At 42.4% G+C, this 25,777-nt stretch overlaps 1 protein-coding gene across 2 annotated transcripts in view; it reads right to left on the bottom strand.

Annotated features, from left to right (window-relative positions):
* FRMD4A (FERM domain containing 4A) overlaps positions 1 to 25,777 on the bottom strand; it is a 351,201-nt gene that overhangs the window by 217,338 nt on the left and 108,086 nt on the right. The window contains exon 1 of one of the 2 annotated variants that reach the window (XM_052681195.1): positions 3,591 to 3,614. The exons of the other annotated variant lie outside the window; for it this stretch is intronic. Within the exon in view, the coding sequence (XP_052537155.1) occupies positions 3,591 to 3,599 (9 nt within the window). The 5' untranslated portion in view covers positions 3,600 to 3,614. Of the gene's footprint in view, positions 1 to 3,590; positions 3,615 to 25,777 lie in introns of those variants that run through there. 2 annotated transcript variants of the gene reach the window in all.

Raw genomic sequence — 25,777 nt, 5'->3', positions numbered from 1 at the left:
CCTAAGCCATCAGCTGAAGCAGTGAGAATCCTGCTTGATGGTTGCAGTAGATGGTTTGGGCTATTGTAAAACAACTCTTGAAGGCATATGAGACCCTCAAGGACAGTCTCTGTGGTGGTCTTGACATTTGCATCTCCATTGAATTGGCCCTGGGCATGAATGAAACGAAACATAAGGAGCATTCAACCCCAGGAAAGAAAAATTCTGATTTTCTTTTGTTCTTCTAAACATCTTCAATGTTTCTGATAACTGTGAACTTTAAAATATATGCTCTGCTTCATTTCATAAGGATGTTTTGGTTTGTTCTGAGTCAAGCACCAAGGACATTCAGATTTTATTTATGTCACTGAAACAGAAACCTGTCACTGTCAAATATTACAGTTTTTTCCTCAAGAAAGGATGGAGACAAGATGACTGCAAAAAATTAAGATATTGTGGCTTAACAAATTGCTACTCATTAGCTTGAAATGAAGATACTTGCATGCTTCCAGCACATTTCAATATAACATAAAACATAGTAATGTTAATTAATTTAATGGCAATAACTTTGCTAATCTGTGATAATTCAGTCATTTGCCTACTGCTCTGCTTATGTAACTGGTTTCACTGGCTGGAGGAATGAAGGGACACACACACATGGGCCATTTCCCTTTGTAGGTCACCTAGAAAACCATCTTTATGATGTTCTTAAATACATATATTCTGTAGAAAGAAGATTTACAGGTTTTTTTTTTTTTTTTTGGAAGAATAGGCCAGTTTTGACAAATGTTTAATAGGGAGACATTTATGACTTTTTAGTTAAAATCTGGAAGAAAGCTTTGCCCCCGTAGGCAGAGTGCTGAGTGGTTGGAGGAGGACTGCACAGGACACGTTCAGCATCACTCTTCCACATCTCTAGGACATGCTTCACCACTCACTATTACAATCTAACCTTTTTCCTTGTTCTTTCTTTCTTTTTCAACAGTTATCTCCCCAGGGTGGAAAAGTCTTTATTCTTCCCCTCTACTGTTCCCTCTAGTTCTGCCAACTCTTTGAAAGGGTAGATAACTGCAGGACAAGGGGAAATGGTTTTAAGTTGAAGGAGGGAAGATTCAGGTTGGATGTCAGGGGGAAGTTCTTTACTATGAGAGTGGTGAGGTGCTGGCAGAGGCTGCCCAGAGAAGTTGTGGATGCCCTGTCCCTGGAGGTGTTCAAGGCCAGGTTGGATGGGGCCCTGGGCAGCCTGGTCTGGTATTGAATGTGGAGGTTGGTGGCCCTGCATGTGGCAGGGGGATTGGAGATTCATGATCCTTGTGGTCCCTTCCAACCCTGTGATTCTGTGATTCTGTGATTCTGTGTGAAAGGCAACTTAAAAAAATGCAATAGGTTCAGAAAAGACAGCATGTAGAATTGTTCAAGAAAGTTTTTCTCGGGCAGCTTTACACACAACTTCTGAGAACAGCACCAGAACATAGGGGAGCAACTGAGAAACGTATCCCCACTGTGGATGCAGTTGCCAACCTTGAGTTATTTTGATTCTGTCATGTATTTTTGGACAGATCACAAAAAAAGCTGAGAATCTACATTTCCTAAGGGCCTCATGAGAGCTATGATCACTAAGGACATCCATGAACTGAGACCTGAATGCATTAGCATACCTTCTGGTCTACAAGGCTTCTAAAAAAATACATGATCTGTGGCTTCCCCTGAAAGATCTAGAGTTTTTGTGGTCTGTGAGTTCCAGATAAGCAGATGCACCTCATCCAGAGACGCAAGGCCAGAAGAGTTTCTCAAATGGCAGCTTGGGTTTGAGCAACTGAATCAGGCTCTTGGATTGGGTAATCTAAATCACCCTTCACACACTTTTGGCACTGTAGGAACTCTGCATTTGGTAGCTAGAGGAAAATCTCATCCCAGGCTCCAAGCCTCATTTTTTGAGAGCTGCTGCTCGGAGTTGGTGGTGAAACAGCAACAACAGCCATGTTGGACATGAGCAAGTTGACATCACACAAAGAGATATTTGGCTATTCAGCAATGCTCATTATGTCCCTGTGAAACTGTCTGTGTGTCTTTGGGGGCAGCTGTACTTCAGTTGGGAAGTTCCTGCCAGTGGCAGCACACGGGTGCTCACTGGGGGGGCATTGATTTTCCTGAGTTGTCCATGAACCACAGACAGAGGGCGCCAGGGGAAGACCACAAGTGCTACTTTAACAGCTGAGATGTTACAACTACAGCATAACCAAATTGCGGATATGAAAAACCTCTTACTTCATTGAGATAATAATTGGAATCAACTCCAGTATATTTGAATTTACTTATTATTTTTTGCCTTACACAATTCCTCCATAAAGTAAAACACTTCATGTTCCCCTCCCTGCTCAATCCGGGCACTGGGCACAATTCAGTGCCTACTGTGTGCCATTTCAAAGGTGGTTGTACTTGAAAACTGGGCAAGGAGAACGAATCCTCAATGACAAATACAGAATCTTGCATTAAGCCGTAACCACCTGCTCCCTATATATGTAAGAAGCAATTTCCTACATTGCAGGACTAAATAGATAAGGAGCATTCAGACTCGGAAAGATGACAAAGGGAAGATATGATCAAAGAGTACAGGATCATGAAGGACACAGAGATGGTGAATAAAGAAGGATTATTATGATTATTTTTATTTTTGTTGTTATTTCATTGTATAACACCAGGACTTAGGACTATGCAATGACATTCTGAGGCTGCATATTTAGAAGGAGAAGCAGCTTTACATTACAAAAATAGGGAAAAGATCACTCGAGGAAGCAACTGAAGCCAATGAAGTATATAGGTTGGAAATGGAGTTAGGCAAATTGGCACAGGAAAAGTCCATAAAGAGTTGTTAAGCATGACCAAATCAGGAAGTGGCCAAAATAGTGATCCTTGGCTAGCAGAGGATATGCTGGGGAAGGAGCTCTCCAAACTTGCTTTGTTTTTTCCTTCTTCTACTTGGTTGAGGCTGGATGTTGGGGCAGGTGAACATTGGTTTGACCGGCAGATCTCTAACATTACAATACTGGCCATGTTGTCAGAGAGAGTTCTCTTGAGAGTGATTCAGAGCATGGCTGTAATTCAGCTTCTTCCCTCCCTCACCCTCCCATGGACTGCAGAGCAATGCAGGGGCAGCATAAAGTACATCAGACACCTGAAATTGCTTAGTTCAAATGTCTCTTTTTCTGACTGATTTGTGAAATGCAATAGCAAATCAGGTGTCTGAACCCCACTGCCTTTAAAACTCTTAATCTACTTTGATGTTTTTTACAGTCTCTCCAGGCACCTCCATGAAACCTCTATGAAAATCAGTCCTGGAATAATCTCTTCCTTTTTATCTCCCGAAGCTCAGATAGTGCTTGCAAAATGCCTTGTGACCCACAGATAGATGCTATAGCTTCTCCATGCTTTGCAACCATTATTAATGAGGCCTCTCAAACATTAGATTGCCTGAAAAATGCATATTTTGTCTGTTAGCAAGAATTATTTCAGTAAGTTTTCTTTTGACAGATCACAGACAGTGAATGCAGACACACTGGTGGCAGCTACATCAATCTCTGACTTTTAAAGCTGATCCCCATTCCTCTTACCTTCCCCATATCACACAGGCAAGTTGAGAAAAGAGGAGTCTTCAAGCCTGGCTGGGCAGCTTATGTGCGACCATGTCAGATTGCAGACTGAACCACATGCACCAAAACCATAAATCAGCTCTGCAGTGTGAGGCTGCTAGAGGAGAACTCCACTACATGTATTTGTCACATATCCAGGGCTTATTTCAGAGAGACCCTGGTACAACTGGCTTTATCAGATAAGCTTGCTGGCTGTGCACTTTGGTCACACACCAAAGCAGTGGAAAAAACAAGCAAAGTCCCAGATCAGATCCATGTGCAAAGTCTAAATAAGTTCCCTTTGCAATTTTTAATTTCTCTGTCACAAAGGTAGAAGAATTTATCTGGTCTGGAGAGAAAATGACATATTTTGCTTAGTTTAGGGCTATGCTTTTCAAAATAAAGAAATATAATCAAGCTAAATTTTATGACACAATTGTTTCTTGAGCAATTTAAATGTTGAAATGATAAAAATGAGCTTTCCTGGTTTGTCAAGAAAGACTGGCTCCCTTTTTTGTGTAGCAGAAAACATTAGTTGAAGTCAGCCTGAGTCTGTGGATAGTTCAAGTTAGCCTGAAACTGCATTCATTAGCAAAGAAGCTATCCATCTGAAAAATGTTATCTTGTTCTACCCCAAATGTTCTTCATTGCCTAAAAATGTCCTACTTCTAGACAAAGCTATTGTTCAGCATAGATTTAAACCATTGTGGTTCATTGTCTGGTGCTGCATCTCCCAGGGAAAGCAAACCAATTAAGCTGTTCTATTCTGGAGCCTCAGTGCCTGTTTGCGCAGTTATTATGTCATATGAGAGAATACAGTCATATAGTCTTTGACAGATATGACTGCACTTCTTACAAGCAAATACCCTGTGTTCAGCAACTTAGAGATAGGAATGGCCACAACAGAGCTTAGGAAAGCAGGAAAAGCCATCTGAAACCAATGGAGCATCCTTCATCTACATCTATGTCAAGCGCGTGTACCAAAAGCTCCACCAAAACCTGTCAGGTAGTAAAATAAAAACATGGTTCCTGAACCCTGTTGATACGAGATGACTTACATGTTGAAGCACAGGGAACTAAGTCCTTTTTGAACTTTTCATTATACAACACATTCCCCCCCATCCCTCCCACAAAAAAAAAACAACCAACCAACACCTGTTATATGTAATGATGATTGTTTTCATTATTTTACAAATCTTGAAGTTTGATTGAAGGCTTCCTCTCTTGTTATGAAATAAATACAGTACAGTTGAAATGAATCATGTTTGTCTTGCCAAGTTGTCTCTGCCTTTGTGTCAAGAAATAGAATTATAGAGTCATTAAGGTTGGAAAAGACCACTAAGTCCAACTGTCAACTACCATGCCCACTAAACCATGTTGCTCAGTGCCACATCTGCTCTTCTCTTGAACACCTCCAGAGAAATGTGTGCAATGTGCCCTTTTGGTGAGGTTGATGGAAGCAGGGATGGAGGTGCCCTTTTTACTACAGTGATGATGGAGCACTGTCATGGGCTTCCCATGGAGCTTGTGGATATCCATCTTTGGAGATTTCAGAGCCCACCTAGGCATGGTGGGCATCCTGCTGTAGATGCTTGGAGCAGGTAGTTGGAAGAGACAATCTCCAGAGGTCCCTTTCAGCCTCAGCCACCTTGTGGTTTTGTGATTATGTGCACATGTCCTCACCATGGTTCACAATGACTGTAAGTCACTGTGTGTACAGCTGGTCTCTTAACCCATCTGCTCCTGAACCTGCACTTACCCTCACAGTATTGACAGCTTTCATTTTGCAGGCCGCAAGCAGAGTACATCTATTCATTTTATATTTATTTTACCAAGCAGACAAAAATATATTGGCCAGATTTACAGATCCAATGCTTTCCCTTTATCCAGCAAGGCAGATGGACCAGGTTCCCAGCTGCCTAATGCCCCTTAGTGACTCATCTGCATCTGTTAGCTACTACTGACTCAGATAGAACTTAGGGTGGTGACCTGTACAGTAGAAACCTTTCATTTTCTTAGTCCGCTCCCTCTCAGGGATATTTTCCAACCATCATCAAAGGAATGAGGTTAAAAAGGAACGTGCAAGAGCACAGATTTGTAAATACTGACTTCCATATACATTATTTGATTGGCTCTTACAGCAGGGTTGATCTGACTCTCTGGTTGTGGGAACAGCAGGTGGCCTGGCCCAGCCCAGACTGCACTGAATCTTGGGGATTTATCAGTATTTATTGACTGTACATTACTTATGGAGATCATCTTTTTTTCAGCTCTCCAAGACATGTCCTGCACTGCATACTCTATGACTCTGAATTATGTTCCCATTCTACTCGTGTGGTTAAGACAAGTGAGTTGTTTGGTTCTGCCTGAAAAAATAGTTCACATCCCAGTACTTGCTTCTTACTAAGCACATTATCCCCATACATGCTGTTGAGAACCCAAACCAAAGGTTATGCCACCAAAAATATCCAAACTGTACTACAGGAGGAAGAGCTGCAGAAAATCCACAAACAAGCTAAAAATGAATCATAGAATCATAGAATCTCCAAGGAAAAGACTTACAAGATCACCCAGTTCAACCATCCATCTATCACCAATAGTTCTCACTAAACCATGTCCCTCAACACAACATCTAAATGCTTCTTGTACACCTCCAGGGTTGGTGACTCCATCACCTCACTGGGCAGCCCATTCCAGAGCCTGACCACTCTTTTGGAAAAGTAGTATTTCCTAATGTGAACATGAGTTCATGTTTAGGCAAGAGATTGGACAAGAAATGTCCCTGTCATAGGTGTCCCTGTTCATTGCAGTGGAGACAGACTAGATGACCTTTAAGAGTTCTTTCCAATTCAAACAATTCCACGATTCCACGATTCTCTATGTGGCTCAGGACAGTTCCAGTTTGTATGGATCTGGATTAACTGGACCAGACTGGAGTTATGGGTCAGTACGCTGACACAGTGCAGCTATAGCCAAGCTTATGAGCATCAGATAGCCCTGGCTGCTGTTTGCAGTCGTTTCCCTCTGCAGCTTAACAATGCCGTGGCCTTGTGTTCGTCAGGTGCAGAAGAAGTGTATAGAATGCTCTTTGAAGTGCCACAGAAGCTGCAACAGCTTCCTGATAAATTAAAGGAAAATACTTCAATCTCCTGTGTGCTGCTCAAGTGCATGCACAGCAATGAATTTTACAGAGCTCAAAATCCCCACACAGATTTTGTGTATTCATTCAAAACCCTTAGGGAGCACGAGCCCTGCTTTAACAGCGGGAACACAAAGAACCTCTTCTTTGGGAGTGGGGAGTTTTCTTTAACGTGTGAGGGAAACAAAGCCAACTCACCACTCATTTGAGCTCTTTCCCTACTGGGACAGGATTACTCTGCAGCAGTTCGCTAAGTGCTCAGCCTTAAGGTAGAGTGAATTTGAGTATTCAATGCACTTCAATAGAGCTGGGTAGGCAGCCTCCTCCCTGCACCCAGATGGCACCCATTTGTCCTAGTATCAACCCTCAGCTGAGTTTCTACCCTAAGATAATTCCACTGTATTTTCCTCTCTTGATGAGCCTAGCAGGAAGGCTAATTAAACCCTCTGAACTGTTGCCGTTATTCATCATTCCCTGTAATATAAGCAAACTCGCTCTCGCATTTAAGATCAAGTTCCCTATAAATATCTGCCTTGTGCCTTTTCCTTCATGCTCAAAACATTTCACGCAGCAAATGCAATTAATTTCCTTGCAAGAACATCCGAACAGTGCAATCAAAGTTCTCTGCTAATCCCTGGCAGAAAGCAACATTCAGTCCACAAGCAGAACGTGCAGCAGAATTTGGGGAAACAGCACGACCTAGTGTTCCTTCTGCTTCTCGCTGCCTCCTGATGCTGAACGGCACATCCCTACAAACGCTATCCCTACTGAGCTCCTGGGAATACAAGATTTCTTTCTCCATTCTCAGTTTCTTCTCCCCAGTGAAAATCATAGAATCATTACATATAGAAAAGACCTGTAAGATCATCTAGTCAAACGATCAACCCATCCCCACCATGCCCATCCCTCAGTGCCACCTCCCTGTGCCAGTACTGCACCACTCTTACTAAGAAGTTCTTCCTAACATCCAACCTGGCTGACCTCTAGGGTTTATGCCTCTCTGCCTTTGGCACATCTTGCTTCATTGTCCAAAGAAGAAAGGTGTTACACAACACTGTATAGCTTGAACAAATTCAAAATCAACCTGGGGTTAGCAATGTCTTCTTGCATTTTTATATTGCCAACCTTGTTTTAAACACTGGTACCAGGGATGTCATATATAAAATGGCTCTTTTCTAGAAAATAAATTCTACTGAAAGTTGCTTCGCTAGCAAGCCAGTTTAGCTCAGCATCCTTTCAGCTAGAGCCCATCAACCTAAAACCTTGTACAGTGATAGTACATGTTTGTAGAGACAGAACTGCCCAAGCATCTTCTGTTATGAACATGACCTCAGAAAAATGAACCAAGTACAAACACCGTGATGTGATCATCCAAGACAAAGTCTGGTTCTGCTCTGCTCTGCTATCACTTATATAGCCAGAAAAATAACAGTAAACAGAAAAAAAAAAAAAAAAGAAAAAAAAAAGTAGTGTAGTGAGTAGCTCCAGACAGACCTTAAGACATGGATCTGCTTTTGACCAGGCCTGTTTTTCATCTGTTCTCAAAGACCTGTCCTTCTCAATGCATATTTCCATGCTGGAACAGCCCACCTGACTGCTGGAGGCTCAGGGCTGTGTGCTTTAACAGAAAGGCGTTGGATTTGCAAAGCAGCTCTAGCTGTGCAATGCTGCCCTGAGGAACAGAGTTTCTTCCTGACCTCAGAGTCGATCACTTTATTCCCTGGAGCCTGAAGATGCCCTAGAGTTTTTTGTTGCAGTCGATGTAATTGTAAATGTTTCTCCTATTTGAGGAACTTGCACAACAAAAGATGCTCCCTGACCAACATCTTGATTGGATGCACCATTAGTGAAAAGTCAGATATCTCAAACAAATTCAGATACATAGGGGGCTGTAAGAAACTGTTCGTGATTTTCTCTCTGGGCAAACTGTAAATGGTTTTTGGGTACTGGCAGAGCTGGGAAAAAAAGGTCGTGTTGATGTGCAGATCATCATGGACATAATGATTGCTGTGTTTGTTATTTGGAGAAAGAACAAACAAACGTAGAGCTAGTATCTGGGTAAGGCTCTCTCAAATACCCTGCAGGGCCGCAGGTTTGGCACAGGATATCCCTGCTACACCTTGCGTGGCATGGGAGTTGTGAATGATGAAGCTGTGTTATCCAATCCAGCTGCCAATCCTCTGGAAAGGGATGCCAAGCCATTTTTGTACTGGCGAGACTTTATCCTCCATTGTATAAACACAGAAGTGCATAATCAGACCTCAAAGCAAGACACAGCTTGTCCAACCTTTCATCCATGCTGGAAGCAGCAGTGCTCTGACAGCTCCACAGCACAGGGCCCTGGATATTGGAGATCTGAGACAGCCACCAAACTGGAAGAGCGGATGGCCTGGCAGCAGATAAAACGTTGACTCCTTATCTACTGCCCACACCATCTGGGAACCTCTCTCCTTGCCTTCCCAACCCTAATTATTTTTACTGCTTGATCTCAAGAGGTGTTTACGGCATGAACCACAACCAGACAAGCCTGCTGTTTCTTGCCCTCTTGCTGGCAGCTGGATTTCAGCCACTTTATTACCATCTTCACCTGTGAATCAGATGATTGCTCATGTGATCCCAGAGTATTAGCCCTGCTTGCATCGTTGCAAACATTTGGACATTCCAACTTTAAGGGGATTATATGCAGAGTGGAAGAGACATCAACCGTGCCTTTAATGCTTTCCCCTGGTCTCTCATTTCCCTGGGGACAACTCTTTTATCTCAGGGTGCCTTGAAGAGAAATCAGCATTTCAACTATACTATTTTTTTGGCCTTTAATTTCAGATACTTATTCCTGTTTGATCACATCATGCAACTCACAGAAAAAGAATGAAATTTCTCCCGGTTTCAGATGCCGATTTCTTGCTAAAGCAAAAGCAGGCTGCACTCTTTTGTTTGCTCTATCCTTATTTTACTCACTCCTTCAACCAGTCAGTCTTAAGGTCTGTCCCTCTGAAATACAGACTTCAAGCTACTTTAGTGGTGAGTTCACAGGTTCTAACCTGCTTGAGATTTAACCTCATGCTGAAATCCAACTGATGGGCTTCATTGTAAGAAATAATAAAGAGTAAGTCTAGAAGGCAACTTGAGCCTGGCTCTCCAAGCATCCTTCCTGAAGGCCAGATCCTTGGGAGCAGATCTTTTCTTATGTTGGTGATGCAAGAATGAGGCTGTACATCCATGTTATAATAATTAATCCTAAACTATATAGGATAGTTAGTTAATATAACTATCTATGTTAATAAGATACATAGTTAATAAATATATAGTTTTTATATATTTATAAAATATATATATATAGTTAATAAATCTGGTATACTAAATGCAAATCAGATCAAACTTGGCTTCAGCCCAAATTCAGACAAGCATGGAGTCCAGCCATATTCCATCCAACCACATCCTTCAGGGATGGTCATCTGCAAATGCTGAAAGCATGTGTCCACTGAGTCCAAGAAGGTGGCTTTGAATGTTCCAGTGTGAGTCTTAATGTGCAAAGGGAAGGTAGAGGTGTGGGTACATAGTGCTGGGCTGGGAGGATGCTTGTGACATATGCTCTGCTCTGTGAGAGAAGCTTAGCCAAGTACAAACCCCATCAAAACTCCTTGCTGAATCAGGACCTCAATATTGGAAAAAAAACCCAAGTTTGTTAATTACTGCTGTTACTGATAAATCTCTAAGTGAAGTGAAAATTATAAGGCAAGTAATTTATTTTATGCACAGATTGTATCTATTTTAATGAGTTCCAAAAATAGAACTTTAAAGCAGTGGCTTTAAGCTCTGACGTTGCACAAGGTTTTTGCCATGTGAAATTTTCCAGGGTGCTTAGTGGAGCTTTCCTTCCCTAGAGATACAGAATTTTTTTGTGTGTTGCTGTGCACTGATGTGTACCCATGGGTTGAACCTCACCTGACTGGCCAATCAAGAACTTGGGGTGTTCCTCATGGTTCTTCTGATTCAATCCTACATCCTGCATTGCTTGAAAAAGGGACTGCGTCAGAGTGCAGAGGCACCTGTAGGATGTGAGGCAATTCCATCCCCATCACTAGTTTTCATGCTCTTGAACAGGAGACATACTGCCTCAATTCCACTTCCAGCGTAAGAAATGGTAAAACACATGACTGTGTGACTTGGGCCCTTCTCTGACATGCCACACAGCTGTACCAGCAATACCTTGCACTGCTAGCCTGCAGGAGTTGCTTGGTGCAAACTGGTGCAGAATCAGAATAGAATCATAGAATCATAGAATCACCAAGGTTGGAAAAGACCTCTAAGATCATACAGTCCGACTGTCCACCTATCACCAATACTTTTCACTAAACTAGAAACATAGAATATTATGGGCTGGAAGGGACCATAAAGATCATCACGTCCAAATCCTGGTTCCACACAGAACCACCCAAAGGTCAGAAACCATAAGTATACGAGACTTCCATTAAGTCTCGTATAGACTTTACAAGGGGCATGGAGATATTCAGCCTCAGAGACAGAGCCACTGCTGCCGTGACCCTGCAAGAGAAAACAGCTGTGCACTTGGAAGGTTGCTTTACTACATCTTGGTGGAAGCTCCCATCATGTTTGGTCCTCAAGAGCTGATATTACCCTTCTGGAATCAAAGCTCTGGTGTTGGCAGAGACTGTAGGCAATTTCCTTGGGGCTGCGGGAAGGAGGAAGGGATGCTGTGAGAACACAGACTGCTCTATCTGCATGGTGTCTGGGGATTTCTGGATGGGCATTCCCTGTGCAACTTCATTAATATAATCAAGGCCAGGACTTATTTAGTGCTCATCCAGTCACTGCAAAGGGACTGATTACAGCCTGCTCTCCTGGGGCACTATTTCAGTCTGGGACTTGACAGTGCAGTATAAATAGCATGGCAGCTTCACTGAGGAGGTATTCCTATGTGACAAAGAAGTAAAAGCCCATGTCGAGGCCTCACTAATTGTTCAAATTATTGCTACTGTTAACAGGGCAGCAAATTATGTCAGGGAGCCCTTTAGTAATCATATTACTCCTGCTACAAATGATATAGTCCTGGATTAATGTTGACAAAGATGATAACAAGGGGACACATTAATAAAATCAGAATGCTGAGAATAAACACCAAATTAAAAGCAAACAGCACCTGAAATATTGACTATGGCAAAATAAAGTGATTCTAAGAGGAAAATGCTACAGAGAGAAGACCAGGAATGGAATTATGCGCAGGGCAACTTCTGCCACATCAAAAAGAAAGTTCATCTCTAGCCACATGCAGACAAGTTCTGGTGTGCACCAATTCAGTTGCAAAAGTTCTCTCCTGACAGAGTCTATGGGAAGTGAAGGAGAAGAGATCCAAGAGAAAGATCTCAAGATTTGACGGCTGGAAATACCCTCTCTTGATGATGCTGGAATACTAAATATCACCAGCCCATCTATTTCACCTTGTTGGATGGAATTCTCCTTGTGTTTTCAATGGATCAGGACAGTGACAAAGATATTTAGTAACAGTAATACAGTCATTCCTCTTTGGAGGAGCAGGATGGTTTCCCCATTTTCTATTCATGTAACTGGGGCTGAGGGATGAGGATAGCTCTGCCTGGGAAAATGAGGTCATAGACAAAAACAAGAACCATGCCTGTCAAACTCCAGCACTTCTTTTTCCATGGGACAGCCACTTGCTTCTCCATGTTCAGACAGTGATAAATTTAGGCTGGTGTACCCACTGTGGATACAAAGAGCCTGGCTGATTTCTCTTTTACTGCAGTAAAATCAGGACTAAACAATAGCAACAGCAACAACAACAACAAAAGACTTACACTGTATTAGGTCCAATCCAAGTAGAGTCTCAACTTATATTTGCAGTTTCCCCTCTCTTAGCACTGGAAGGACTGAATTTCCATGTCTCATCTCAAGTAGTCTGTCATGAGTAATGAATCCTCTCTTTCCAATTCCCATCACTGCTGGTGCCACAACACTTCTCTTAAATACACTGTTGTCTTTCTTCTATCTTATGTAATCAATTTCCTATCAGGTTCCTAATATAAAAGATATCAACAGTAACTTCATCCCCATACACACAAATCTGTAGAGTCAGATACACAGAAACATAGAATATCCAAAGTTGGAAGGGACCTATAAGGATCACAGAGTCCAACTTGGGCTCCGTGCAGGATAACCCAAAATTCAAATGCCTGAGAGCAGTGTACAAATGCTGTTCTTTCAGGTCCTGTCGCTCTCAACAGGGAGAAGTGATCAGCACTTGCCCCTCCATTCCGCTCATGAGAAAGTTGTAGGCTGCCATGTCTGAATGGTATCCAAAATATCAAATCAGGGAACAACTGTGGCCAGGTTGGGTAAACGTAAATAACGATATGTTGTTTATTTTGGTAGAAAGCTAAACAGGAAAAGGGAGTTATAAGAGCACCTGGAAGGCTTTGGGAAGACTAGGCCCAGGCAAGGCTGACTGCTGGATAACCCTAGTGGGCATGCTGAGTATGATGCAGGTTCTGGGTGGAATGCTGTGGGGCTGGACAGGCTTCACCACGGTGACAGCACTGAGCAACAGGTTTTGATGTCACAAAGTCATGGTGTGTGAAACCACCTCATGATCCTCCACTGCGGCACCCACAGCAGCAGCACCAGAGAGGGGAGCAGCTCTTCATCTTCAGCTATCCCCAGGTCACTGCAGTGTGAAGAACACGGCCGTGGAGGAAGGCTGGTCAAGTTTCATCTGACACAACATGAGATCTGTTGTGGTCTATGTGATTCCCTGTAGTGACATATTCTGCCTCAGCTGCATCCTCCAGTGAACCAGGAGGAAATTCAGCTGCTTGCTCTATCAGAAGCTTACGAGGTCCATCAAATCATCAGTTCAGGTAGATGACTAAGCATTTTGAGAATACTGCTAAAACAACTTGAGAATACAGTAGGAAGTATGATCTTACACTTGACCACATCTCGCTTGACCACATGTATGTGAGTAGTAAATACAAGTAAACCAACATAGATTGGGAAAATGGCCCCTTTGCAAACACTGCAAACTCTAGCTCCAGGTCAAACAGACTTCTCTCTTCAGTAATGCTCAGGGGAGGTTTATGGTAAAATAGATTGAACCAATATGAAAATAAATAATAATATAAATCCTCTACCAAACGGTGATTTTTGGTCTCTCTGGAAGGCAATGGAATCTATAAACTCATTAGCAAGTAGCAGGCTGTGTTTTTGTCTATCTACATGGCAACCTGAAAGCATCTGGAAAACTGTTGCTTGTAAAGAGGAAAATGAATAGAAGGAAAAAGCTGATATTATCCATTTCTGGATGGTATTCTCAGTTCTCTGCTAGTTTTCCACGGATTCCTTTTTAATTGGGATATTAAAATGCACCACACATCTCTTTGCTTCCTAAACCAGTGAAATCAACAGCCGAAACAATGCTTGCAGCAAAGACCAGTAGCTTTGCAATAATTAGCAAGAGTCTTGCAGAAGATGCAACAGTCCACTGCTTGCAGTAACCTTATTTTAACTTACTTAATCTTCTTAGTGAGGTGTAGATTACATTACCTCAAACCAACCTTGAAAGCTCCTAATCAGCCACATCAGTAACACGAACATTGCAAGCAATTCATTGCTCTGGTCTTAGTAAGCTCTGTAGTAGCAAATTAACGTGGCACAGCTGGTGCTTTCAAAAGCCTTACATTTGAAGTAACTGATACAGATTTGGAGTCCCTGCTGGGTTGAGCAGGAGATGTCTGTTCATGCCCAGGACTAGAGAGACTGATATTATCAACACTGATGTCATTGCTGGAAGTTCATTTTTAGCTCTTACTTTAAACAAATCCAAGCACTGGTGTTACTTGTTTGTAGCAATTTTAAGAGGCTTAATAGCAATGAGATTGAAAGATTGCTGGGGCCTTCTGGGAATACACCTCATGGTTTCACAACAAGCATATGTAAGGAATTGCTAGGATTAAAACATTTATTTCATTATCACAACTTCATTTTAAGTGTGCACATGGAGCAAAAAGAAAAAATTTCCCATTTCCCGTTCTTGTCCTGACAAATCATGGGAGCATCTTAATGTTAATGAGGCTCCATGGACCTTGAACAGTCAACCTCTAAAAAAAGCCAAAATATATTTGGAGGCTGTTACCTCTCTTAAACTGAGGTTGATTTTCTGTAACTGAAAATGACATTGTGCTGTTCATCTGTATGACACTTCAGTGTCCCACAGAAAGGAAAGGATAATGAAAGGTGATAAAATCTGTGCTCAGATGCTACCTAACTTGTAAATCTATTCAAGCAGCAAATATTTCATTTGAAATGCTTTAGAAGGGACTTTCCATTCTAAATAACTTCCAAGGGCTATAATGAAACCAGAGATAATTGGACCTTGCCAGGCTATTTCTGTTGGTACGAGAAATTGACATGAAACACACAGACTTGGATCTTGGATCCATTCTGCCTCAATCAAGCATTCTATCCCCCAAATGTGAAATGATTAGCCCTGGGCAGATCACCCAGTCCTCATCAAATAGAAGTTCAAATTTCCCTCAAGAGGCAGTGCAGCAGGACCCCTCCTGAGACCTTTGTAGGTAGCATCCTCCAAATAAATGAATTCCTCTTCCAGTTTTAATCCCTTGCCATCTGTTATGGACACTGGTTGTGATATGAGAGATCTCTCTCTACCCCCTTGGAAGATGGATTTTCCCTTGGCCATGAAGAAATAATTGTGAATACAGCAAGATGTTAACGAGGAGTTTTGCCTTTAATTTGGAAACGCAGGAGACAGACCTGTGTTGTATTCCAGACTTTGGTCCTTTGAATACGTATTAGATCATCACTAAATTGGATTTTAATGACAGCAGGTGGTTATCTGCAGCTCAGTAGACCTCCTTTTCTGCTTCTCCAGTGAGTTCTGTGTTGACACAGTCTTATCTCATTGCAAGATTTTCTCTGGCTTTTTCTTCTCAACACTAAAATGTGAAATTCAAGTCTCATGTTTGCATCTCGGAGACCCCATTGTGTTCTGCGGGTACCTCTGGTGTTTATGGCATAGAGAGGTTGGATCATTCCTTTGTGGAACCTGACGTGAGGGCTGGGTAGAAAAAAATCCCTTTCAGAGAGAATGTCGAGGGTTTAGATTTAGATTCTGGTGCATTTCTGCAGGAAATTAAACTTATGAAACCTCTGGCCCTTCCTACAGGGGCTTAGAGAGGAGGAGTCCCCAGGTCAGCACTGCAAGGCCTGTCTGTGCTTTCAGCTAATCCTCAGGCCCTAATCCCCATCACTCTCCATCCCACTGCCTGGCCTGGGAAACCTCCTGAGGAGATTTTTGTTAAAGCAAGCATACACTGACAAATTCTGGCCTTGACAACCTGCCATTTCTGACAGCACATCCCATGGTGACTCCTGCTCAGCTCTACTCAGCCTGCTTTGACAGTGTCTATGGGGAACTGGCAGGAAAATGTCTCCATGCAGTTATTAACAACTTCTAGTCCAATACAGAGAACAGTCATCTTTGTCCCAGATGTCTCTGCATGCTGTGTGACAGGGCACTGTATTCCCCAGGCACAGTTCCTTGGCTCACAGGCATTGCTACCAGCCACTGAGCCACCAGGGAAGGGAAGGACAGGAGTAGCCAAGTGTCCATCTTCAAATGTCTCCTGTCCCTGGAGACACCAGTGGTCAGGCTGGACAGGGCTCTGAGCACCCTGCTCTAGCTGTAGGTGCCCCTGTTCATTGCAGGGGAGTTGAACTAGATGGCCTTTAGGGGTTCCAACTCAAATGATCCTACGATTCTATGAAATCAAGGGACTACAGGCACTGAGCTGAAGATTTCCCACCCTATCCAAGCAGCACATGCTGAATGTCTGGCATGCAGCAGGAAAGCCAAACTACTTCTCTTGTGCTTTGGGCAAAGCTGGACCTCTAAATAAATTAAAAAATAGAGCAATGACTCTAGAAACTGACCAAGTAGAGGTAGAAGCAAGCCTTTGTATCCCTGCAGTGGGATACAAATGGAGAGCTGGCAAAGGCAAGAGTGGTCCTGCTGAGCTTTAGCCTCCACAGATGCTGGAGAGGCACTGTCTGTAAACAAACTCTGGTCTCTTTTAGATCGATGTTCCTTTACCAGAATTGCCTTTTATTTTAGGGCATAATTCTGGGCATAATCACTGATTTTTCACTGAGTCCTCCCAAAATGTGGTTTCCAACTCATTTCTCTTTACTTACTGCCATCTAGTGAAGATTGTTGGAAAAACAATTAAGACTTCACTCACAAATCAAATCAAAACAAAACAAAACAAAACAAAAACCAAAAAACAAAAAACACCCCAAAACCAAAAAACAACCTAAACGAAAACAACCAAAGAAATTAAACCAAATCCAGCTCAACCAATCAACCAACCAACCAACCAGTCAAATAATAATAATCCAGATTAAAATGAGGAACATTTCTTTTAGGCAACAGTTGTTTCAGACAACTCCTGAGTGTAAAGCAGCAAGAAAGAGAGATGGGAAGATGCTTTGTTCACATCTGAAACTTTAAAGTTTCTGAAAATTTTAGCAACTCTGAAGAGAAAATTTTAGATCAATGAGTGGTTTAAACAGCTACCCTGCATGATTTTAGCTTGTGTGATCAACTGTGGACATCCTACCAGTATAAGGAATGTCAGATTGGACGTTAGGAAGAACTTCTTTTCTTAGAGAGTGGCCAGCCACTGGAAGGGGCTGCCGAGGGCAGTGATGGAGTCGCCGACCCTGGAGGTGTTCAAGAAATGTTTAGATGTTGTACAGAGGGACATGGTTTAGTGGGAACTATTGGTGAGAGGTGAACGGTTGCACTGGATGATCTTTGTGATTCTGTGATTCTAAGAAGGTCCTGGGCAGTTGAAAGCACAAGCAATTGTGTGCTGAAATAAAGGGCTGCCCAAACCAGGCCCATAGAAGTAAATGGCAGACTGGAAACAAGAGTCCTGTCTGAAGAAAGCAGTGATGGCAACCTGCTAAGGGCTAGAACACACCCAGAATCTCAGTGCTTCTAACACATAAAAGATGTTTGCTATGCAGAGCTCTTAATCAGAAAGCTTTTATTATTAATGATGAACTTAGCAAGCTGCATTAAATCATTCAGAGCGTTTTGCTTCTGATACATAAAAAGATATATTTTTTACCACACTTCACTAAGAAATAGCTAATTGTTAAAGGAACATGATATTTCTAACCAGCACTTGTGCTGAATTCAGTGTATATTGAGATTAAAGCTGCAAGTGTACCAGCAATCCTCTCCTTGCACGCTGACTGAGGAGTATTGTAGCACCCAAGCAAATGAAACTAGTAGAAGTTCATTTGCTTGAAAAATATATCAGTAATATTGTTCCAGAAATATTGGTCAGGCTCTTGTTTGGCATATTATGCAACTGTCCAGACTGCAGCAGAATTATTACAGAATCATAGAATTGCTTGAGGTGGAAAGGACCTCAAAGATCATTCAAGTTCAAAGCCCCCTATCCTGGGCAGCCAACCACTAAATCTGGCACTTGATCAAGTTGCCCAGTGCCCCATGCAATCTGACATATGATACAACATATTATTCCAACGAAATGGGACAAGTGAACTTCAAGCATAGATGAAAAAGCCAATCAGGAGCAACCTAGTCCCCAAAAAGTCAAGAGAGTTAAAGGTACTGAGAACTTTCCAGGAGATGTCTGTGTGTCCAGATCATGACAAAACTGGTTGGGAGGCTGGTAGAAACTCCATGAGAGGGGACGGAGAGGTGAAGTGTTCCCTTTTCTAGCTTTGAAGACAGGCCCAAGTCTTGAGGTCTTGATATTGAATGTTCTGGAGCCAAGTATTATCTTTTCTCATGGTCAAGTCAAAAGAAGGGGTGATTGTTGAGGTGGAAGAGTGGATCTGCTTCAAATGTTTTGCCAGTTGGACTGAAACGTTCTGGCATTTTTGTTGCTGATTTTGCTTTGTACTGTTTTAAGCAAAGTCAAATATACTCAGAAACGAGGGCTTGCAACAGATGAACACATAGGTAAATGTGATCAATGCAAGACAAATGTTCCATGCTAAGTTTCTACTAAACAGGATAGTTAATATTTCTCTAAACCTAGCAGCTACCGGAAATATCATCAGATGATGAATGGGTTTTTAAGCTCACTCTATATGAGCAGATACACAGAGTCCAGCCATTGCCAAATGCTGTAAACACGGGCTGAGCCCCGTAACTCCATCCCGTTATTATCACTTCTCACTGTGGTGTGGTTTTCACATTACAGAACCACTCAGGACTGAATCCTTACAGCAGTGCTAACACCACCAGACAGCCTAGGGAGAAGCAAACTACTTCTTCAGATGCGGAGCTTTTGTTTAGAAACAGCCTCAAAACCTGAAGTCCCATTCTGTATGAAGAGTAGCCATTCGGTTACCGCCTGTGTGTATCGAGCATGATTCCCAATTAAGTATATATAATGCAGTCTCCAGATTACTGACTTATGCTTCAGGTCCTTAATTACACCAGACTTGATTCCAGTGGTTGAAAATATTGCCCTTTGGTGGGGCCTAAAAGCACCAAAGGGAGCTGCTGCCGCCTGTGCTTCATTCAGATCAATACAGAGGGAAGGGATAATACAATTACTGGTGGATTAAATTGGAGACAATAGCAATACCATGATGTATTGGGAATTTGGAGCATTTCATCATGAGAAAGAGAGGAAAAAACAATGTGATGAAATTGCTTTTGAGAGAAGAGGAATGCCTGCATTCCTGAGATACCTTACAGATACTTTCTCATAGGTTATTAAGGGCACAGTTCAACAACTTTCATTTCTCAGTCTGACCTATTCGTAACAGTCCATAGGATTTCACCTCATCATTTTTTGCTTGGAGAGAGTATTTCCATTTCTAAATTAACTTAGAGGTAGGGATTCAGTTAATTAGAAAATTTTCCTATTCCCATTGAAACATTTTGAACTGTTCTCTAGGAAATGTGTTACAGAAGCTTTCCAAGACGTTTTCTGTTCCAGAAGCACTTAAATTATGACCTTTCTGTAAAGCCCTGTCCTGGAAGTAAAATAACAACACATACTGATCTCTAAAAAGTAGCTAGATCTATTTGCAATTTTGGATAGATTTGAATGAACAGTTTTATATCCAGAAAGGTAGAAAAATAGTAAATATGCTAAAAGGTTTTGCCAGTATAAACAATATGTGTTTTTAAGGCTCACTGCAGTCTCAGCACCAGTGATATTTTAATAGCTTCTCAGCATTCTTTTACATGGAAGCTGTTACAGTGTTTGGAATAACCATCTTTATGGTTATCCATCTTAAATGGAAGGTCATTGTATTTTCTGATGTGCCAAAAGTTTTCCAAAACGTTCCCTTCTAAGGTCAGTCCAGTCTGTTTCCTTTGACCCGACCAGACCCTTATGTGTGTGCTTTAAGGGATAATTCATCAGTGGACTTAGCAGTACCTAAGAAAAAAAAAGTCATAAATAGATTTATTAAGGAATAGTGGCTGTGTTCTCATCTTTCAATCGCTTTCAGTTTCACCCCTGAATTTCTTGACAGATTATATATATATATTTGCTGCTGCTACAGCTCTAAAAGCAACATCCTTAATGAATTAACAATATTTTTATTATCTGGAGCTATTCTGGGAGTGTGTTCCTTAGAAAATAGCCCGAAGAAATGCCATCTCTTTTCTCTGCATCGCTTCAACCTCTTATTGGCAAGCCACAGCATTTTCAAGGGAAAGAACTGACCCCACTAGCCCCTGCAGATCTGCTGAGGTGTTATGTAGGGGAGGAAGATGTTATTTCTTAGACCGCGATGAGACAAACAGCTTCATCAGTGCTGTAGTCATCTTCCATCATTTGCCTTTGGAAGCACTGTTGCGGGGTGCAGAGCCTGACATCTCATCCTGCAGCTCATCTCCATCCCCGCTGCTCTTCGCCCTCCACTGGGAACAGCCCTCTGTCTCCGCTAACCTTGAGAAAGCCGACTCAGCACAAATTCCCCATGTCCATTTCACTGAGAAAAGGCAATACCAAATACAGATAATAGCCCATTTATGTTGACTCTTGTTTTCCCATCTTGTAAACACCCTCTGAATTTATATTCCCGTCATTTTTGCTATAATACTGTTCCCTAAGCCATAAAAAGAACAATTCTAAGCTTCTTGACAGCTAATATTTCTGCTGAGCAATATTAATGCGTTGTGAGTCTGACCTTAATACTGATGCACTGCAGTCTGATCCTACTCGGTACTAAGTTTCCACTGTGCATCTTAACATACTCTCTGGTGCATGGAAGGAAAGATGCTCAGCAACCATCAGGATCGGACCCCAGAGAAGAAGTAATGGCACAAAACAGACCTGAGATGCTCCCTGTCACTCTAATGTAAAGGTGAGACATGCACTTGCAGGATCTGAACTTGGCAATGCATCCTCTTGGGATAGGTCTCAGCAAGAAAATAAAAAGCCTTACATCTTCATGCTGTTTTGGGGGCAAGCAGGGGTCAGAAGAGAGATCTATGCAAGGTGTAATTCCAACCGATCATCCATGGGTCGCATGCACTGCATCTATGTGCTGTGAGCTCCTTTGGCTGTATGATTCATTTTCATGTTAATCATTGCATCTACAGGAACAGTGTTCTTAATAACTTCTCAGTGTTCACGCTATGGGAAAGCTATGATGATATTTGGTATCACCGTCTTAAAGAGCAACAGGCATCTGTTAAACAAAAGCAGCAATTAGGATCCATAAGCACACACACCCCTCCAAGTCTGCTGTATTACATTTGTTTCTCCAGTTATACAGGAAACATCTCAAACCCCAAACTGTAATTTGCACAGAAACATCCCAGCCTGATTTCATTTCAGTGCCTCTTGGGCTAGCAGGGGAAAAAATCATTAGAAAGAAAACCAGAGAGCTCCACTTGCTGACAATACATAAAATTCATCTCTGATTATTCTTGCTTTGTTCAGCCTGGTGCCAAGATGCTTTGAAGTACTTTAGGGGAATGGCTTTAAACTAAAAGAGGGGATATTTAGATTAAATGTTAGGATTCAATTCTTTACTGAGAGGGTGCTGAGGCACTGGCACAGCTGCCCAGAGAAGCTGTGGGTGCCCCATCCCTGGAGGTGCTCAATGCCAGGAGAGATGGGGTCCTGGACAGCCTGAGTTGGTGGGGGGCAGCCAGCCCATGGCAGGGGCCGGAATTTGATCTTTAAGATCCCTTCCAACCCAAGGCATTCTATGCTTCTATGATACTTCTAGTGCTGTGTATTGTCTACAAGTCATGATCCTGGAGAGATTCAAAAGCTGTGCTTTGCCTCTGCCCTATCCTTTTCTCACCTTTTTTATTTGCTAAAGGTTAGCATATTTCAAGCATTGAAGACTCAAGCTAGGAAGGCAGAGCCGATCAAGACTTTCCTGGAGGATTTCTCCTTCCTTCTAAAGGATTTTAATGGAATCAAAGCCATTTAAAATAGCTTTGTTTCCTGGCTACTCTGCACTGACTGATGAAAGCCAGTGAGGAAACTAATTCACAGCCAAATGAGAATTAAGATTTCCAGAGTTGCTTTGTGTCAGTAAGTTGGCTCTGCTTGGTCAGCTGCAAAGTTTGTCCACAGCACTCACCAGGGCTGGGAGAGCAGAATTCAACCTCCCCAGAGTAGCTAAAACCTATGTTTCCTGCAATAAGCTGCTCTGTTGTTTAGTCCATCTTACCATCTCCTATTTAAGGTAACACCCAAACTGTCTGCCTGAACAACTCATTAGAAAGTGCAAGCTGCAGAAGGAGTTGAACACATTTGGGTACTTCAGAATCATAGCATCATTTGAGTTGAGAAGGATCTTCAAAGGCAGTGTAGTCCAACTTCCCTGCAATGAACAGGGACACCTACAGCTCCAACAGGTGCTCAGAGCCCCATCAGCCTGACCTTGAGTGCTCCAGGGATGGGGCATCCACCACCTCTCTGGGCAACATGCGCCAGTGCCTCACCACCCCCATAGTAAAAAACTTTTTCCTTATATGCAGTTTAAATCTCTCCTCTTAGTTTGAAACCATTTCCCCTTGTCCTATCACAACAGACCCTGCTAAAGAATCTGTCCCCTTTTTTCTTGCAGCCTTCCTTTAGATACTGAAGGGCTGCTCTCAGGTCTCCCTGGATCCTTCTCTCTTCCAGGCTGAACAGCACCGGTTGGAAGAACTCACAAAATCCTCACTTTGGAGGAATTCATGTATTAACTCCCAGTCAAAAGCGCTATAGCATTCTCCCCTCATGGTCAGCAAAGTTAAATCACTCCAGCATCTTTAAAAATGCCCACAGCAAACAGAAACTCAGCTACAATTTTCTCAGGCCTCCAGTAAAGGAGGCAGCAGGCAGAGAGCATCAGACTACAAATGCTGCACTCCTTTCTGACTGGGATGGATGCTGGCTGTGGGAATGAATGACTGCATTGTGGTTTCTGGAGTTTGCTGCAGCTTTTTCTAGAGAAAAGAGCACAATCTCAGGATGGATATGCTTATACTTGAGCTACACAGGAACTCAGACAAGTCCAAATCTTCTCTGTCCCATATCTGACCTCACTGAGCTAGTGACACACTACGGAAATATTTTCTTTTTCCCCATTAACTTCAGCCACAGCATTGCTCACTGCCTGCTGATGGCAAAGCCCGGGGCTGCTCACCTTGCTTTTCATAATAGAGCTTTCAGCATTAAAAATCTGTGACTCCGTAGTGAGAGAGGCAGCAAAGGGAAGGGATGGATGCAAACAAATTGTTTCACACCATCATACCTGAGCTTTGGGAACATGGCAGCAGTGCTGATGTGAGAGGTGTCCTGGGTGTTACCACATGCAGGCTACCCAAAAAGTGCCAAGGCAAGAAGGGAGTATACATAGTCCTTTTCATTTGGGTACAGACATCTCCTCATTGACACAGAAGTTAAGGTCCATGCCTTAGGCTAGAAATTTAAATATATCAACAGCCATCTGCCTGGCAAATGTTTGCACACGTGATTCAGGTGGAAAAAAGGTGACACCTTGCTTTGAGAGTGACCTTTCTGAGCTTCAGGCTTATGCAAAAGACTTTCTTAAACATCTCTGGAAAACCTTTGTGCCAATGGCTGCCATTTTTCTGATGAGTTTGGAGATTTCTGCATGGTCTTCATTTTTTATTTTGTACCCTTACTACTTCAGTGAGTGCTTTGAATCAGGTTACCTGCAACTTTCTCTGCTTTCACTGCTTATTTACTAGGAGCTTTAACTGGGAAGTACAATTCATGTCTAATAGTAGCAGGTAAAATTGTAAATGCTGAAACGTCAACTGTCATCACAGAATCAGAGTCGTCTGGTTGCAAGAGACCATTGTAAATTAATTGTAAGTTAAAGATTTGGTTAAATGCATTCAGATCTCTGCACTCAGGAGCTGTGCAGCACTCTGCTGTCCTGAAACGGCATTGGACTGTTGGCTTTCTGCCTCACATCTGGAGGCACATGAGCCTTATACTCAGCCTGGGTGATCCCCAGAGCTCTCCCAGAGCCAGGAAGAGGTGTCCCATTTATCGTTTACCCTACAAGAATGAGGATGTCAATGCTGCTAGCCTTGTGCAAACTGGATATGAAAATTAGTTGGCTGTTTTTTTTAATGCTGAGGTGGCTCCATTATGGCATCTGATCTGCATGCATGCTGAATACTTTTCACATCATCTCTCCAAGCTAGAAACAATCATAACTACAGTACTGGAGCCTGGGATACAGGGTCTGAAGACTGTTGTAAAAGAAATATCTTAGGGTGCCAACATCCGCATCACACCGCTGCCAGGCTGATAGATACGGACAGTAACACTCTCTGTGGTAGTTATTTCTGAAATGCATCTCATGGAAGGGAAGAGAGACAATGAGGAAACTGAAGAGCGATGGAAGAGATATGGATGAAAGCCTCCATTAAACCCACTGTGGAGACACACTGTGTCCTGCGTTCAACTTAAAAGCTCTCTTCAACTTTCCTATGTACCATGTTAGAAAATAAAGCTGTCAGATCTGCTTATGAACTACATGCTATCCTATGAAACACATTTTCTTTGTTCACCAGGATGCTGCAATTTAGCAAATCCTTGTTCTATTATCCTCTCAATTTTATTGACATTTCTAGAGTAAAACCCATCATAATTGGGTGGGATTTTGAGGTCTCACAGCTGACAGGTAGGGAGACCACTGAAGGTTTGAAGGATGCCATGGAGCTACGTCTGAGTTTCATGCCAGATCTTAATCTCAGGTTGAGCAGATAAATATTGAAAAAAGAAGCACTTGTGACACTTAGTCTAACTTCTGTTCCCCTTCCTGCTGTGCCCATGAAGTATACAAAGAGCCCACACTTCTAAGTAATTCAAATACTCCTAATTGTGTTCAGTTCAGAGTACAGCTGTCTTACGCTCTTTGTTTGCTGAGGTCAAAACTTTATCCCCTCTTTGGAAGTGCTGTGCTCTTAGGACATTAAAATTTCATAGCTAACAACTTGCTGCCACCAAAGAGGTATCCCCTTCTTTGATTTTATTTTGCTTGTGTTCTGTCTTATGTTCATGCCACTTCCTGTGCACAACTATGGCATTCCCCAACTTCTCACTGAGGCTGTTAAGACTTCCAAGCCAGCAAGAAAACAAGGTGATTTTTCTACTTTTCTACTGGTTAAGAATGTTGTGCTGTTTCAGTGGCCTGGTGAGTACCTGAGCATCAAGAAGAGGGGCTGCAGAGACAACACAGGAGTAGAGGGAAGGTCCTTTGTGATAGCAGCAAGACAACAAACCTCCTTGTGAAGCCTCATCATCTCATAGCTCAGCTGAGAGCACAGAGGCAGGATGAATCTGGGCCAAAATCTATTAAAGGCACAACCTACTATAAACTGATCTCGATCTCTATTTTGTCATTGCAAATAAATGAAAATTACTGTGCAAAAGAACCTTCCAACCAGCAGGTTAAAGAAACTAATCAGGGGTAAAGAGCT

This window comes from Tympanuchus pallidicinctus, unplaced genomic scaffold, assembly GCF_026119805.1.
Source record: "Tympanuchus pallidicinctus isolate F22 unplaced genomic scaffold, pur_lepc_1.0 scaffold19, whole genome shotgun sequence".
Lineage (NCBI taxonomy): Eukaryota > Metazoa > Chordata > Aves > Galliformes > Phasianidae > Tympanuchus > Tympanuchus pallidicinctus.
Note: the sequence above shows the minus strand (reverse complement) of the source record. Positions and strands in the feature narration are given on the sequence as shown.